Raw genomic sequence first — 16,197 nt, 5'->3', positions numbered from 1 at the left:
GTGTGTGCTGTGTCCTGCAGCCCCCACCCCGTCCCCAAATCAGTCCCCAACTCAGCACCCAGGCCTGGCCACAGCAGCTCTTTATTGACAGCACAGAGGGAGCAGCTCCAGCCTCACCGTTACTTCCACAGCTTCTTGATGGACATGTTCTTCTCACTGTCCTTCTGCATCACCTGGGGGGAGGAAATGGGGGTGGGTCCATTCAGTGCCCAAATTGGGTGTTAATTACCCCAAAAACACCCCAAGACCACAGGGAGGGCTCAGCAGCCTCTCCCATGTTACTCCTGTGGTGACAACCCCCCTGTGTGTGCTCCTGGCAAACATCACCCAGGACACTTTGTGCCCCCAGTGCCACCTCTCCCCTGGCACCCACCTTGGCCACGGCCATCTCGAAGTCCTCCTGTGTGACGTGCACTCTCCTCTCCCTCAGTGCATACATCCCTGCCTCTGTGCACACACCCTGAGGGGACAGGAGGGAGCATCAGCCAGTGCCCCCCATGGCAGCCCCGTGTCCCCAGAGTCCCCAGCTCACCTTCACCTCAGCCCCCGAGGCCCCCGGCATCAGCTCCGCGATTTTGCGCAGGTTGATGCCCCGGGTCAGGTTCATCTTCCGCGAGTGGATCTTGAGGATGTCCAGGCGGGCCTGGAGCAGGGCACAGGGAGGGTTGGAGCCTGGGAACGGCTCCCAGGGACAGGGTGGGGACAGCAGGGACAGCAGGGGGTGGCTCTGGTACCTCCTCATTGGGAGGGGGGAATTCGATTTTCCTGTCGATGCGGCCGGGGCGCAGCAGGGCCGAGTCCAGGATGTCGATCCTGTTGGTGGCCATGATCACCTGCACAGGGGACAGGGGGACAGCTGTCACCACCCCGGGCACCGCAGGGCTGGCAGGACCCCAGGCAGGGCCAGCCCCTCTACCTTGATGTTCTTTGTGGCCTCGAAGCCATCGAGCTGGTTGAGGAGCTCGAGCATGGTGCGCTGCACCTCGCTGTCGCCGCCAGAGCCGCCCTCCAGGCGGGAGGAGCCGATGGAGTCGATCTCGTCCATGAAGATGATGGAGGGCGCGTGCTCCCGCGCCATCACGAACAGCTCCCGCACCATGCGGGCCCCTGCGGGCACGGGGTCAGCCTGGCACAGCTGGCACCGAGCCCACGCTGCCCCGGGAGCCCCACAGCCACCCCAGTACTGCTGTAGTGTGGTTTTATTATTTGTAATACTTCAAAGTAGTTTTGTTTTGTATCCCTGTATTTTTCCCAAATGGTTTTTCCCAATGTACTGTACTCCCCTCCCTTTACCTGTGTAATCCCTTTCCCTGGATGAGATCACCCCCAAACCCCCACCCTGGCTCTCTGTCCATCACTCAGCATCCCATCCCCTCCATCTAGAACTTTCAGTCCAGGTCCTGGAGTGAGCAGCCAGAGACCAGGGCTCAGCCCCCCAAGCCTTACAAGGACTGTGTTAAAGCTCTACCCTACAAAAATATTAGAACCTTATGACTCCCTCCTGACTAACAGGCTAACCTATATTTAAATAGCAGAATTAACACTGTCCTAAACGTCTATCCCCCAGTACCCATCCCTTAGGGTCACTCATTGGTCAGTAAATGTTCTCTACTTTGGGTTTCCACCTCCCTTTAAATGGAACCTTGGCACATCTTCCAAGGCTCTTAGCAGGAGCACCCTGAAGTGTAGGGGCTCTTTTGGGACTCCTAGAATAAAACCTTGGATTAACCCCTGCTAAGAGTCATCCCTTTATCTTCTACCAATGTCTGTAGTGTCTCTTCTGCTGCAAAGGTGACCAGCCCAGGTACTCTCAGTACCCTCAGCGCACAAGAGAGGGGAGTCAGGGTTGCCCCCTGGTGTCTGCTGAGTTGGGGCTGGTCAAGGGTCCCTGAGAGGCTCCCAGAGGGACGCAGACACGGTGCCTGCCCTGAAAGGCTCACAGAGGGACAGGGACACGGTGCCATCCCTGAGGGGCCCACAGAGGGACACGGACATGGTGCCTTCCCCTAGAGGCTCCCAGAGGGACAGGGACACAGACACGGTACCTTCCCCGATGAATTTCTGCACGAGCTCAGAGCCGGACACACGGATGAAGGTGCAGTCGGTGTGATGGGCCACAGCCCGCGCCAGCAGCGTCTTCCCCGTGCCGGGGGGGCCGTAGAGCAGCACCCCCTGGAACGGGCACAGAGCCCCTCAGAGTCTGCCCAGGGCACAGCCCAGCCCAGCCCAGGCCCCCCAGAGCAGCACTTGCCTTGGGCTGGGCGATGCCCAGAGCCTCAAAGAGCTCCGGGTGCTTCACGGGCAGCTCGATGACCTCCTTGATCTCCTTGATCTGCTTGTCCAGGCCCCCAATCATCTCGTAGGTGGAGTCTGGAACCTTCTCCACCATCATGAGGGACACCAGCGGGTCCACCTTGTTGGGCAGGATCTTGTGCAGGGTGTAGCTGTCATTGCGCAGCGCCACGCGGCAGTTGGGGGTCACCTGTGGGGACAGCACTCAGAGGGGTGTCCCTGCTGGCCCTGGGGTGTCTCTGCCCGCCCTGGGGTGTCCCTGCAGGCCCCGGGGTGTCCCTGCCAGCCTTGGGCTGTCCCTGCTGGCCCCACAGCACTCACGTCATTGATGTCAATGTTCTTGTCCACATCCACCACGAACTTCCCCTCTGGGTGCACCTGGAAAGGAGGAAAGAGCCCTGGGATTCATTTCCCTGGGAATTCCCTGCTGAGGGACATGGGGATGCCTGGGAGGAACCAGGAGCTCCAACCCCACTGGGGCAGCCTCAGGCCCAGCAGAGCCATCCCAAGGAACTCCTCTGCACCAGGAGCTCTCACCCAATGTCCCTGAGCTGTCCCATCCCCATGGGGACACGGGGCTGTCCCCCAGCCCAGCCCTGTCCCCTCGTACCTTGACCAGCACCTTCTTCTTGTCCATGGCTCTCACCACCTCTCCCACGTAGGATCCCTGCTCCTGCAGCAGCTGCAGCTCCTCCCGCAGCAGCCGCACTGCGGAGGGACAGCTCGGCTCCAGAACCGCCAGGCCCAGCCTAGAGACCCCAGACCCAGCCCAGAGCCCCCAAAGCCTGGCCTAGAGGCCCCAAAGCCCAGCCCAGAGCCCCCAAACCAGAGCACTGAGGCCCAGTCCAGAGCCCCCCAAGGCCCAGCCCAGAGCCCTCAAAGCCCAACCCAGAACCACCAGGCCCAGCCCAGAGACCCGCAGGCACAGCCCAGAACTCCTCAGGCCAGCCCAGAGCCCCCTAAAGCCCAACCCAGAACCCCTCAGGCCCAATCCAGAGCCCCCATGCCCAGCCCAGAACGCCTCAGGCCTGGCCTAGAGGCCCCCTGGCTCAGCCCAGCCCCAGGCCCAGCCCAAAACCCCCAAAGTCCAGCCCAGAACCCCTCAGACCCAGCCCAGAGCCCCCCAAAGCCCAGCCCAGAACCCCCCAAAGCCCAGCCCAGAATCCTCCAAAGCCCAGCCTAGGGCCCCCCCAAAGCCCAACCTAGAGCCCCTCAAGGCCCAGCCCAGAGCCTCCCAAAGACACCCATGCCCAGCCCAGTCCCCCAAAGCCCAGCCCAGAGGCCCCAGGCCCAGCCCAGAGGCCCCAAAGCCTGGCCTAGAGCCCCCAAAGGCCAACCTAGAGGCCCCCAGGCCCAGCCCAGAGCCTCAAAGCCCAGCCCAGAACCCCCAGGCCCAGCCCAGAGCCCCCCAAGCTCAGCCTGAGGCTCCCAGGCCCAGCCCAGAGCCCCCCAAAGCCCAGCCCAGAATCCTCCAAAGCCCAGCCCAGGGGCCCCAAGGCCCAGCTCAGAACCCCTCAGGCCCAGCCCAGAATCCCCCCAAAGCCCAGCCCAGAGCCCCCCAAAGACCAACCTAGAGGCCCTCAGGCCCAATCCAGAGCTCCCAGACCCAGCCCAGAGCCCCTCAGGCCCTGTCTAGAGCCCCCAAAGCCCAGCCCAGAGCCTCCCAAAGCCCCTCGGCCCAGCCCAGACCCCCGAAGCCCAGCTCAGAACTCCTCAGGCCAGCCCAGAGCCCCCAGGCCTTGCCCAGAGCCCCCAGAGCCCCCAAAGCCCAGCCCAGAACCCCTCAGGCCCAGCCTAGAACCCACAAAACCCAGCTCAGAGCACCCAGACCCAGCCCAGAGTCCCCAAAGCCCAGCCCAGGGTGGCAGGAGGAGCTGCAGCCCCTACCCTTGGCGTTGAGCTCGTTCCTCTGTGCCTGCAGCCGCCGCAGGTTCTGGCTCTTCTCGTTCACAATGAGCTGCAGGGAAAGGCTCTGCTGAGCAACCTCGGGCTCAGGGACACCCAGCACAGGGAAATGTGGAGTGGTTTGGGTTGGAAAAGATCTCAAAGCTCATCTCATCCCAGCCCTGCCATGGCAGGGACACCTCCCACTGTCCCAGGGTGCTCCAAGCCCATCCAACCTGGCCTTGGGCACTACCAGGGATCCAGAGGCAACCACAGCTGTGCCAGGGCCTGCCCACCCTCCCAGAGAACAATTCCTAATTCCCAATATCCCATCCAGCCCTGCTCTCTGGCAGCTAGGACAGGGACAGGAACACACCCAGCTCAGAGCACAGCCCCAGCTCGTGTCCCCAGCGCCCCCAGGGAGGGTCCTGCTTGCCCACAGCCCTGGCACACGGGCAGGGACACAGGCAGGGACACGGGCATCCCGGTGCCTCCCGCAGCTGTGCTCACCTGCAGCTCCTCGATCTTGGACAGGTAATACTGCCGGAGTCCCGAGCCGCCCTTCCCGTCGTCCATCTCCATCTGGGACAGCAGAGCTCAGCGCCACCGACACCCCCCGGCACCCCGCCGGGCCCCGGTTCCCCCATCACCACCACCGGGCCGGCTCCTGGCTCCTCTTTTCCCTTCTTTCATCCCGGTCCCAGTCCGCGGCTCCCCGTCCCGAGTGTCCCTTCCCACCCCTCACCCCTGCCCGACACCCCCGAGCCGAGTCCTGCATCCCCCAGGTGCCCACAGCAGCCCCAGCTCCCGTTTCCCTGCGAGCTCCCCGATCCCGCTCCCCGTCCCAATCTCGATCCCGTCCCGATCCTGATTCTGATCGCGATCCCATCCCGGTTCCGGTCCCGGTCCCGATCGCATCCCGGTCCCGGTCTCAGTCCCGTCCCGTCCCTCAGACTCCTCCGCCTTCCCCAGACCCGCCGAGTCATGGCGCTGCCAGGCCCCGAGCAGCCCCAACCGCAGCACAGCCCGGGGCAGCCCGGAGCGCCCCAAGTCCCTCCCTGAGCTCCGCCGGTGCCCCTAGCCCGGCCCAGCCCGCCGCACCTGCTCGGGCCCGTCCAGCGCCATCTTCTCGGCCGGCATCGGGCCCCAACAAAGATGGCGGCCGCCGCTTTCCGCTGCCCGGCTCTGCCGCCAGCCTTGATGGCATCACTTCCTCTTCCGGAAAAACACGGTCGACGGGGCAGTGCGCATGCGCGATCCCTCGTGTCGGGACTGCGCTGCCATCTTGGAGCGGTCAAAGGTGACGTGACCGTGGGTGAAGCACCGAGGGGACGGACAGGGCTGTGATCGAGGCACCGAGCGAGCCCGTTATTCTTCACCGCATCTCCGAGGGACCCGTTATCCTTCCCCTTCTTCCGCCCACAGGCGGCGGAGGAGGGGTGCGCCACTCCTAAAATGGCGGCCAGAGCAGAAGGAAGCGGAAGCTGAGTGTGCACGCAGGGCACGCCGGGAAGGCGGTGCGGGCACGCGGCGGGACCGGGACCGAGATCAGGACCGAGATCAGGACCGAGATCAAGACTGGGACTGGGATCAGGGTCAGGATCGGGATTGGGATCGGGATCGGGGTTTGGATCAGGGTCAGGGTCAGGGTCTGGATCGGGCGGGGTAAGGGGGTACGGAGATGTCAGAGCCGGGGGATGTTGAGCCCGGGTGTTCGGAGGCTTCAGGAGAGCGGCGGGGCCGGGATGCGCCGCGGGGGCAGCGGGTGCAGGTGGGCCTGAGGGGGCAATGGCGGGAGAGGTGAGGGGCGCTGGGGAGGCAGTGAGGGAGGAACTGGAGGTGCACTGGGAGGGCAATGAGGGAGGAACTGCTGGGGCACTGGGGGATACTGGGAGGGAGTGGGAGCGGAACTGGAGGGGTACTGGGAGGGCCCTGGAGGGGCATTGGGAGGGCACTGGGGGAGGAACTGGGAGGGCACTGGGGGGGATACTGGAAGGGCAGTGAGGGAGGAGCTGGAGGGGCACTAGGAGGGCACTGGAGGGCCGCTGGGAAGGCACTGGGGGGGATACTGGGAGGGCAGTGAAAGAGGAGCTGAAGGGGTATTGGGAGGGCACTGGGGGAGGAACTGGAGGGGCACTGGGGGAGGAATTGGAGGGGCATTGGGAGGGCACTGAGAGGGTACTGGGGGGGCACTGGAAGGCAGTGAGGGAGGAACTGCGGGAGCACTGGGAGGGTATTGGGGGTAACTCTGGGGGGCACTGACGGAGGAGCTGCAGGGGCACTGGGGAGGTACTGGGGGCGGTACTGGAGGGGCACTGGGAGGGCAGTGAAGGAGGAGCTGGAGGGGCACTGGGGGGTATCGTGGGGACCACTGTGAGAGAGCTGGAGAGACACAGGGGCGCTGGAGGGGCACTGGGAGGGTACTGTGAGGGAGGAACTGGAGGAGCACTGAGGGATATCATGGGGACCACACAGACACAGCTGCAGACACACAGGGGCCACTGGAGGACACTGAGGGAACACCGAGGGAGGTGGGGGCTCCCCAGCCCCTCCCTCAGCCCCGTGTCCCCCCAGGCCCGAGCCCTCAGCTGACAGCACATCCCAGCCCCCCCCAAGGGCCACCCCACCACCACCATGGGCAAGAAAAGCAAACTGGGCAAGAGCCGGCGGGACAAGTTCTACCACCTGGCCAAGGAGACGGGTGAGGGCCGTGCCCGGCGCTGGGGATGGGGGGGCTGCAGCCCCGGGCACCCCCTGAACCTCCCTCCTGCTGCCCCCCAGGCTTCCGCTCCCGCTCCTCCTTCAAGCTGCTGCAGCTCAATCGGAAATTCCAGTTCCTGCAGAAAGCCCGGGCCCTGCTGGACCTGTGTGCGGCCCCTGGCGGCTGGTGAGTGGGACAGGCCACAGATTTACTAAAAATACGGATGTTGATCTAGTGCTGATAGCCAGCTGTGAGGAACAAAAACCGTACAACAGTTTAAAGTTAGAAAGTGTGTGTTTATCGTGGGATAGCTCCTAAATGCATACCACAATTTACAGGTGATTACAGAGTTCTTTTATCTATACAGCTACTAAATACCCAAAATACAAATGCATATTGATAACTTTGGTATATCCCATTCCCCATATGGATATTGATCTAGTACCAATATCCAAAAACTCTCTAACAGTTTCAAGTTACAAAGTGTATGTTTATTGTGGGATAGCTCCCAAATACACACTGTGATTTACAGGTGATCATAGAGTCCTTTTATCTATACAGGTACTGAATACCCAAAATATAAATGCATATTCATAACTTTGGTACATCCCATTCCCTGGTATGGTAATTAGTTCAAAAACCATTAAGAATAGGGGCACCGTGCCAGGCTGAGAGCCCTGCTGGGAGCACAGTGCCAGGCTGAGAGCTCTGCTGGGCTCCTGGGAGCACAGTGCCCGGCTGGGAGCTCTGCTGGGGCCCTGCTCAGCTCTGCTCCCCTCTGTTCTTGCCAGGCTCCAGGTGGCTTCCAAGTTCATGCCGGTGTCCAGCCTGATCATTGGTGAGTTTTGGGGACAGTCCCTGGCTGTGACAGACAGAGGCGATCCTGGCAGGAGGAGGGGAAGCCCCTTGGGATGGTCTGGAGCCCCTTCTGAGGGGCTTTGCTGTGTTTCCTCACCTAGGGGTGGATCTGGTGCCCATCAAGCCCATTCCCAACGTGGTGACCCTGCAGGAGGACATCACCACTGAGAAGTGCCGCCAGGTACTGCCCGGGGTCACCTGGGGCCCTGCAGGTCCCTGTGGTGGCAGGAGCGTCACAGGGGGTGGGCTGGGGTCCTCCTGAGGGACAAACAGGTGTCCTTGTCCCACAGGCCCTGCGCAAGGAGCTGCAGACGTGGAAGGTGGACGTGGTGCTGAACGATGGAGCGCCCAACGTGGGAGCCAGCTGGGTGCACGATGCCTACTCCCAGGGTGGGCACACAGGGACAGCTCACTGCTGCTAGAGGGTTCTGGGCTGCTGTGGCTTGGGAGGGACTTTAAAGCCCATCCAGGGCCACCCCTGCCATGGGCAGGGACACCTTCCCCTGTCACAGGGTGCTCCAATCCCCATCCAACCTGGCCTTGGGGATGGGGCAGCCACAGCTTCTCTGGGAAACCCACTCCAGCTTGTCTCTACCCTCCCAGAGAAGAGTCATTCCCTCCCTCTCTCACTCCCTTTTCTCTCCTGCTGCAGCCAACCTGACCCTCATGGCCCTGAAGCTGGCCTGTGAGTTCCTGTGCAAGGGTGGCTGGTTCATCACCAAGGTGTTCCGCTCCCGGGATTACCAGCCCCTCATGTGGATCTTCCAGCAGTTCTTCCAGAAGGTCCAGGCCACGAAGCCCCAGGCCTCCCGCAACGAGTCTGCTGAGATCTTTGTGGTGTGCCAGGGTGAGCAGCCAGGGGGGGCTGGAGGGGCTGGGATGGGGCTGGGAGAGCCTGCTGGTGGCTCTGATCCCTCCATTCTGGGTGGCTCTGATCCCTCCATCCTAGCAGGAATGGCTCTGATTCCTCCATCCTAAGAGGAATGGTTTTGATGGTTTTAATTCCTTCTGGGAGAGTGGAATGGCTCTGAGCCCTCTCTCCCCAGAGAAGTAGCTCTGATCCCTCCATCCCATCAGGAATGGTTCTGATTCCTCCATTCTGGATGGCTCTGATCCCTCCATTCCAGCAGGAGTGGTTCTGCTGCCTCCATCCTAGAAGGAATGGTTTTGATGGTTTTAATTCCTCCTAGGAAGAATGGTTTTGATGGTTCTATTTCCTCTTGGGATGGTGGAATGGCTCTGAGCCCTCTCTCCCCAGAGTAGCAGCTCTGATCCCTCCATTCTGGGTGTTTCTGATGCCTCCATCCTAGAAGGAATGGCTCTGCTGGCAGTGATTCCTCCATCCTAGGAGGAATGGTTCTGATGGTTCTGATTCCTCCTGGGACAGTGGAATGACTCTGATCTCTCCATCCCATGGGAATGACTCTGATCCCTTCATTCTGGGTGGCTCTGATCCCTCCATCCCAGCAGGAATGGTTTTCAAAATCATCCTGGAGGAATGATTTTGATGGTTTTAATTTTTTCTGGGACAGTGGAATGGCTCTGAGCTCTCTGAGCTCTCTCTCCCCAGAGAAGTAGCTCAGATCCCTCTATTCTGGGTGGCTCTGATCCCTCCATCCCAGCAGGAATGGTTTTGATGCCATCCTGGGAGGAATCCTCTCCTGTCTGTGATTCCTCCATCCCAGGAGGAATGGTTTTGACGGTTCTGATTCCTCCTGGGACAGTGGAATGGCTCTGAGCCCTCTCTCCCCAGAGAAGCAGCTCTGATCCCTCCATCCCAGCAGGAGTGGCTCTGATCCCTCCATTCTGGGTGGCTCTGATCCCTCTATCCCAGAGCAATGTCTCTCATGGCTCTCATTCCTCCATCCCAGGTTATCAGGCTCCAGACAAAATTGACAGCAAGTTTTTTGACCCCAAATACGCCTTCAAGGACGTGGAGGTTGTCACCAAGTCTGTCAGTGAGCTGGTCAGCAAAAAGAAGCCCAAGGTATGAGCAAGGCCAGACACTAAAGAGGGTGTGAGAATTAAAATTGTTCAGGAGAATGCAAGATTTTGGGATGGGAAGTGTCGGAAAAGCCAGTTTGGAGCCCTAAAGTGGAGATTGTGAGGCTGGGGCTGGGTCAGTTAAACCCTGCAGTGATTGAGCACAGGGTTTATGTCTCTCTGAGGTGGCTTTAGGACACTAAGTCTGTGTCAGGTGTTGTCAGCTCAACATGGAGCTGACGCAAACCTGCCATTGTCAGCTCTTGTGTCTGGGCTGGGGCTGGAAGCTGCTGCTGGGCTGGGGCTGGTGACTTGTTCTAGCTCAGGCTGAGGGTGAAAACGATTTCTAAAGTCCTCGAGAACAACCCACAGACACATTTAGGTGGCCACTGCAGCAAGACACGAGTTAGGTGACCCCATGCACCGTTCAGGGCTGGTGCTGTCTGTCTGTCTGTCCCCTGCCCTGGCAGTCACAGCCCCTTTTCCCCCCAGGCCGAGGGCTACGCCGAGGGTGACACCACCCTGTACCACCGCTTCACCCTCATGGACTTCCTCAAGGCTGCCAACCCCGTGGACTTCCTCTCCAAGGCCAACGAGGTGAGTGCCTGCAAGGACTCCTGTCCCTGTCCCTGTGCTGTGGAGGGGAGGCTGGGATTGCAGTTTCAATCCCTTTTCCTGTGCCAGATCACCCTGGGGGATGGGGAGCTGGAGAATCACAGCTCCACCACGGAGGAGCTGCGCCAGTGCTGCAGGGACATCCGAGTGCTGGGCCGCAAGGAGCTCAGGTGCTGGGGGACACTGGGACAGCCACAGCCCCAGCTGGGCCTGGGGGACAGCCATACCCCCCAGCTGGCCCTGCTGGCTGTCCCTAACAGCTGCCACCCCACCCAGGGCCCTGCTGAACTGGAGGACGAAGCTGCGGCGGTTCCTGGCCAAGAAGCTGAAGGAGCAGGCCAAGGAGATGGATATCAAGTAGGTCCAGGGAGCAGGGCTGTCCCCAGGCTGGGGTGGACTGTCCCCAGGCTGGAGTGGCCTGTCCCCAGCACAGCTCCTCTGAGCTCCTTCCTTTTGGCAGCCTCAGCTCAGGTGAGGAGGAGGAGGGCAGGGAGGAGGACAAGAAGGAGAAGATGGAGGCCAAAGCTGCAGCTGCTGAGGAGGAGAAAGAGCAAGAGGAGGTGGAGCTGGCTTTGGCAGAGATGAAGGCCAAGGAGCTGGCAGAGCTGAAGAGGTACAAAGAGGAAGAGGAATGGGGTCGCAGCCATGGAGACAGAGGGTGGCAGTGTCAGCCTGTCCCTTTGCTGGGGGGGGTTTGTGGGTTTGGGCTCCTTGGGCTCCTCTGCTCCTCCAGGCAGGTGTTCCAGGCTGCCTCAGCACTGGCAGTGGGGTGTTTGTGTGTGATGGGGACAGTGTGGCCTCATTCCTTTGTCTCCTGCAGGAAGAAAAAGAAGATCCTGAAGGAGCAGAGGAAGCAGCGGGAACGTGTGGAGCTGAAGATGGACCTGCCTGGAGTGTCCATTGCCGATGATGGTGACACCAGCATGTTCTCCCTGAAGAGCATCCACAGGACCCCGGTGGGTGGGAGCTCCTGGGCACAGTGGGGTGAGGCAGGGCCTGCCTTGTCACTTGTGTCACTTGAGTGACTCTGAGCTGTGCTGCAGCTGCTGGATGAGCTGTCCCGGGGGGACATGGCCTCTGCTGACGCCCTGCTGGAGATCAGCCCTGGGGACGATGACATTTACGTGTCAGATCGTGAGGAAGAGGATGATGATGTGTCCCTGGCCAGCGACCTGGACCCTGAGGAGCTGCTGGAGATCGAGGCCCGGCAGCGGAAGCTGCAGCGGGAGCAGCGGGGGAAGAGGTGAGAGGGGAGAGGCCTCCTGGGGCTGGGGCTGCTCTGGGACAGCTGCAGGAGCCAGCCAGGGCTGGGGACACTCATCCTGCTGCTCTGGGTCACAGGACAAAGTTTAAGCAGAAGGAGGAGGAGGAGGAAGGGCAGGAAGTGGAGAATCCACTGCTGGTGCCCCTGGAGGAGAAGTCGGTGCTGGAGGAGCGACAGACCAGCCTGTGGTTTGGGAAGGTGAGTGCCACTTGTGGGACAGGAGTGATGGAGCAGCCTCAGCCCCAGCAGCTTCCCTGGACTGCCCTGGGGCTGACTCATTCCTCCTCTGCCCTGGGGCTGACCCCATCCCTGGCTGACCCTCCATCCCTGAGGCTGATCCCACTGCCTTGAGGCTGACCCCCATCCCTGGGGCTGATCCCCCTCCATCCCTGGGGCTAATCCCCTCATCCCTGGGGCTGATCCTCCCCATATCTGGGGCTGACTCCCTGCCCTGGGGCTGATCCCCCTCCCCAGGCCTGCCCTGGGGCTGATCCCCCTCCATCCCTAGGGCTGATCCCCCTTAGGCCTGTCCTGGGGCTGATCCCCTTCCATTCCTGGGGCTGATCCCCTTCCATTCCTGGGGCTGATCCCCTTCCATTCCTGGGGCTGATCCCCTCCATCCCTGGGGCTGATCCCCCCAACCCTGGGGCTGATCCCCCTCCATTCCTGGGGCTGATCCCCTCCATCCCTGGGGCTGATCCCCTCCATCCCTGGGGCTGATCCCCCTCCATCCCTGGGGCTGATCCCCTCCATCCCTGGGGCTGATCCACCATCCCTGGGGCTGATCCCCTCATCCCTGGGGCTGATCCACCATCCCTGGGGCTGACCGCCTCCTGCCCTGGGGCTGATCCACCATCCCTGGGGCTGATCCCCTCCATCCCTGGGGCTGATCCCCATCTCCAGGCCTGTCCTGGGTCTGACCCCACTGTTCCCCATGCCAGGATGCCTTCGCTGGCATTGAGGATGATGCAGACGAGGAGCTGGAGCTGGGCCAGGCCCAGATGTTGGCTGAGAAGCAGCGTGAGGCTCAGAGAGGTGAGGGGACACAGAGGGACAGCCACAGCTCACTGTGGGACACTGGCTCCAGCCTCAGTGGGGATGCTGCCCTGAGGAGGAATGGTTTGGGTTGGAAAGGATCTCAAAGATCCCCAAGCTTGGCCATGGGCAGGAACACTCCCACTAGACCAGAGGGTGGTCCCAGCCCGTGTCAGTAAAGAGCTCTCATTAGTGCAGTGTTAATGAGCAGGATCTCTAGAGGAGGATCTACCTTGGCTCTGCCTCACCCAGTGCTTCCCATTCCCAGACAAAACAACAAAGAAAGGGCAGAAGAAGAGGAAGGAGGAGGCCCAGGAGGAGGCTCCAGCCGAGCCCAGCCCTGCAGCAGCCCCAGCTCTCGATGCCAGTGAAGAAGCTAAAGAGGAGCAGAGCAGTGATGATGATGATGATGACAGCAGCAGTGAGGATGAGAGGTGAGGGCTGAGGGGTCTGGGTGTCCCTTCAGCTCCACAGTCCTGGAGAGCTGAGGGACCCCAGCCCTGCCCTCTGCTCTCCACAGGCCCCTGGCACCAGTGGGGAGGAAGCGGGGCCGTGTCGAGCCCTGCGGCTTCGAGGTGGTGCCTATTGAGAAGCCAGGTGAGTGGGGGGCATGGGGGTGTCCTAGGAGGGACAGGAGGCAGGGACAGACCTGAGGGTCCCTTGGGAGGGACAGGGACAGACCTGGGGGTCCCTCGGGATGGGCAGGGACAGACCTGGGGGTCCCTCGGGAGGGACAGGAGATGGAGGCAAGGACAGACCTGGGGGTCCTTTAGGAAGGACAGGAGATGGGGGCAGGGACAGACCATGCTACCCAGGGCTGCTCCCTGCCTCTTGGGCTGCAGCCAGGCCAACTTTGCCATGTCCCACAGTGAAAAGAGTCCTGGATGCAGAGGGCCTGGCCCTCGGCTCTGTCATTGCCAGCTCCAAAAAGGCCCGGCGGGACCTCATCGACGACTCCTTCAACAGGTACCAGCTGGGGCTGCAGGAGCTCTGCAGAGCTTGCTCCCTGGCAGGGACAGGTGTTCTGGGCCCCCATGTCCTGCTCACAGGTCTCCTGGCCCCCCCAGGTACTCGTACAACGAGGAGGAGGGGGAGCTGCCCGAGTGGTTCACGGAGGAGGAGCGGCAGCACCGGCGCCGGCAGCTGCCCGTGGACAGGCAGACGGTGGAGGCCTATCGGCAGCGCTGGAAGGAGATCAATGCCCGGCCCATCAAGAAGGTGGCAGAGGCCAAGGCCCGCAAGAAGAAGAGGGTGAGTTGGGGTGGGCTCCCAGGGGTGCCCTGGCTCCTCTCCCAGCGCTTCAGTCCTCCCTCTGACCCCCCTGTTCTTCCTGTGATGCTCCTGTCCCATCTGTGATTCCCCATCCTTTTCTGACATCCTGTCCCATCTCTGATACCCCATCCTTTTCTAACCCCTCTGTCCCGTCTCTGACTTCCCGTCCCATCTCTGATTCCCCCTCCTTTTCTGAACGCCCTGTCCCTCCTCCAATGCCCCTGTCCCATTTCTGATTCCCCATCCTTTTCTGACCCTCCCTGTGCCATCTCTGATTCCCCATCCTTTTCTGAACCCCCTGTCCCTCCTCCCCTGTCTCATCTCTGATACCCCATTGTTTCCTGACCCCCCCGTCCCTTTTTCAATGCCCCTGTGCCATCTCTGATATCCCATCCTTTTCTGACCCCCCCTTGTCCCATCTCTGACCCTGTGTCTCATCTCTGACACCCCATCCTTTTCTGACCCCCCATCCCATCTCTGATTCCCTTCCTATCCTTTTCTGACCCGCATTGTCCCATCCTTGAACCCCTGTCCCATCTCTGATTCCCCATCCTTTTCTGACCCCCCTGTCACTGCTTCAATGCCCCTGTCCCATCTCTGATACCCCATCCTTTTCTGACCCCTTCTTGTCCCACCTTGGACCCCCCTGTTCCACCTCTGACCTCCCCCCCATTCCTCTTCCAATTCCCCTCTCTCCTGTGACCACCTCCTCTGACTCCCCTGTCCCTCCTCTGACTCCCCTGTCCCTCCTGTGACCCTCTGTCCCCCCGGCTGTCCCCCAGATGCTGAAGAAGCTGGAGCAGATGAAGAAGAAGGCCGAGGCTGTGGTGAGCACCGTGGACATCTCGGAGCGGGAGAAGGTGGCCCAGCTGCGCCGGTGAGTGGCCAAGCCAGGATCCAGCTCGTCCCTTTGTGGCTGGGCCGTGTCCCTGCAGCCCCTGGGACAGCTCTGTGTCCCCAGGCAGGCTGATCTGGGGCTGGCAGAGCCACAGGAAGGGTGGGACTTGATGTTGTCCCATCACTGGGTTTGGTTTTTGTCCCACCCAAACTCACTCTGACCTTTGTGCTTGTGCTGCAGCATCTACAAGAAGGCCGGGCTGGCCAAGGAGAAGCACCAGGTCACCTACCTGGTGGCCAAGAAGGGCGTGGGACGTCGGGTGAGGCGTCCCCCTGGTGTCAAGGGCCAGTTCAAGGTGGTGGACAGCCGCCTCAAGAAGGACGTGAGGGCTCAGAAGCGCAAAGAGCAGAAGAAGAAGCGCCACAAGTGAGGTGGGAGTGGCTCCATCCCCAGCAAGGGACTCTGCTCGCGGCACAGGGCTGGCTCCTGTGTCCCACTTCCACCTCAGGAGCCCTGGGGACAGCCTGGGGCTTGGCCACACCTTGCTTAGTCCGTGCCTTGCTATGACAGTGCCTCGTGCCCTCCCTTGGGCACAGAGGGGTCATTTGGCCCCAGTGCTGTGGCCCCGGCCCCTGGTCACAGCTCCAGGTGTCACCAGGCTGGCTCTGCTGGGTGACTCCCCTGGGGACATCACAGGAGCATCCCCAGCTGTCCCCAGGGAGGGTGTGGCTCTGGAGACACCCCTGGGCCAGATTTGTCACTGAGGTGGCAGAACAGTGGTGGCTCTGTCCGGAGCAGCTGCTCAGGACAGCAGAGTTTGACCCGTCTGAGGCTGCCCAGGGCTGTGTCACGTGCCTGGGTGAGGTGAGGGACCCTGCTGCACATGTCCCCTTGTGCCATGTCACTGCTGGCTGTGTTCTGTGCAGCTGCTCATGCCTCCAGAGCCCTCCCAACTTTGTCTGACAGGAATTGACTCTCCTGACCACAGCAGCCACCCTGTCCCCTCTGTCCCCAGCCCTCTCTCCCTCAAGGAGAAGAAAGGTCAAGAGTAAAGAAGTGTTTGACTGCATTGCTTTATTTACACCCAGGGCAGGGGCTGGGCTCCACCCACCCTGACTGCTTTGTGCTGGGGTTGCAGTGTCCCCAAGTCCCTGGGGGTGACACTGGCATTGTGTCAGTGCTGGGGAGGGGGCTGGGGTGGCACTGTGGGGAGTGAGGGGTGGTGGGGACCTGCCAGGCAAGCTCTGGCACAAGGGAGGAGCTCTGGGTCTCCTTCAGGTGCCATGGGGAGGGGAGAGGCCAGAGCTGGCACCCCAGGGCCCTGTGCAGGGCTGGCAGGAGGTGCCCTGGGGGTGTCCCTGTGCAGTGCCCACTGTGGCTGCCCAGCCAAGTCCATGTGTGTCCTTGGGCCTGCAGGAGCCCCTCGGCTGCAGATCCTGGGGGGAAGGGGAGCTG

At 61.5% G+C, this 16,197-nt stretch overlaps 2 protein-coding genes across 2 annotated transcripts; one reads left to right on the top strand and one right to left on the bottom strand.

Moving 5' to 3' along the window:
• Positions 1-65: 65 nt before the first annotated feature.
• Positions 66-5,360, bottom strand: PSMC5 (proteasome 26S subunit, ATPase 5). Its single transcript, XM_054281704.1, has 12 exons — positions 5,278-5,360; positions 4,687-4,758; positions 4,180-4,249; positions 2,903-3,000; positions 2,614-2,670; positions 2,252-2,482; positions 2,046-2,172; positions 917-1,107; positions 735-833; positions 533-643; positions 374-460; positions 66-173 (listed from the first exon to the last, which is right to left on the bottom strand). The coding sequence occupies exons 1-12, from the start codon at positions 5,314-5,316 to the stop codon at positions 120-122; spliced, it is 1,236 nt and encodes a 411-aa protein (XP_054137679.1). The 5' UTR covers positions 5,317-5,360; the 3' UTR covers positions 66-119.
• A 442-nt stretch (positions 5,361-5,802) lies between these two features.
• On the top strand, positions 5,803-15,785 carry FTSJ3 (FtsJ RNA 2'-O-methyltransferase 3). Its single transcript, XM_054281690.1, has 22 exons — positions 5,803-5,819; positions 6,751-6,877; positions 6,958-7,063; positions 7,669-7,715; positions 7,837-7,916; positions 8,026-8,125; positions 8,388-8,582; positions 9,607-9,722; positions 10,211-10,315; positions 10,403-10,503; positions 10,610-10,690; positions 10,794-10,946; positions 11,154-11,289; positions 11,377-11,576; positions 11,675-11,795; positions 12,539-12,632; positions 12,901-13,066; positions 13,153-13,229; positions 13,502-13,598; positions 13,700-13,883; positions 14,687-14,781; positions 14,983-15,785. The coding sequence occupies exons 2-22, from the start codon at positions 6,811-6,813 to the stop codon at positions 15,170-15,172; spliced, it is 2,511 nt and encodes an 836-aa protein (XP_054137665.1). The 5' UTR covers positions 5,803-5,819; positions 6,751-6,810; the 3' UTR covers positions 15,173-15,785.
• The last annotated feature ends 412 nt before the right edge of the window (positions 15,786-16,197 follow it).

This window comes from Melozone crissalis, unplaced genomic scaffold (genome assembly GCF_028551555.1).
Source record: "Melozone crissalis strain CALT ecotype California unplaced genomic scaffold, PUWL_Pcris_2 ptg000032l_1, whole genome shotgun sequence".
Taxonomy (NCBI): domain Eukaryota; kingdom Metazoa; phylum Chordata; class Aves; order Passeriformes; family Passerellidae; genus Melozone; species Melozone crissalis.
This window is presented reverse-complemented; position numbering and strand designations above follow the sequence as displayed.

Excerpts from the sequence above, each read along its gene's own strand:
- FTSJ3 (XM_054281690.1), top strand. The coding sequence starts at position 6,811 with ATGGGCAAGAAAAGCAAACTGGGCAAGAGCCGGCGGGACAAGTTCTAC. Across the intron at positions 6,878-6,957 it reads CCACCTGGCCAAGGAGACGG|GCTTCCGCTCCCGCTCCTCC; the intron begins GTGAGGGCCGTG and ends GCTGCCCCCCAG. Across the intron at positions 8,126-8,387 it reads GCACGATGCCTACTCCCAGG|CCAACCTGACCCTCATGGCC; the intron begins GTGGGCACACAG and ends CTCCTGCTGCAG.
- PSMC5 (XM_054281704.1), bottom strand. The coding sequence starts at position 5,316 with ATGCCGGCCGAGAAGATGGCGCTGGACGGGCCCGAGCAG. Across the intron at positions 4,250-4,686 it reads CCAAGATCGAGGAGCTGCAG|CTCATTGTGAACGAGAAGAG; the intron begins GTGAGCACAGCT and ends CTTTCCCTGCAG. Across the intron at positions 2,671-2,902 it reads AGAAGAAGGTGCTGGTCAAG|GTGCACCCAGAGGGGAAGTT; the intron begins GTACGAGGGGAC and ends CCTCCTTTCCAG.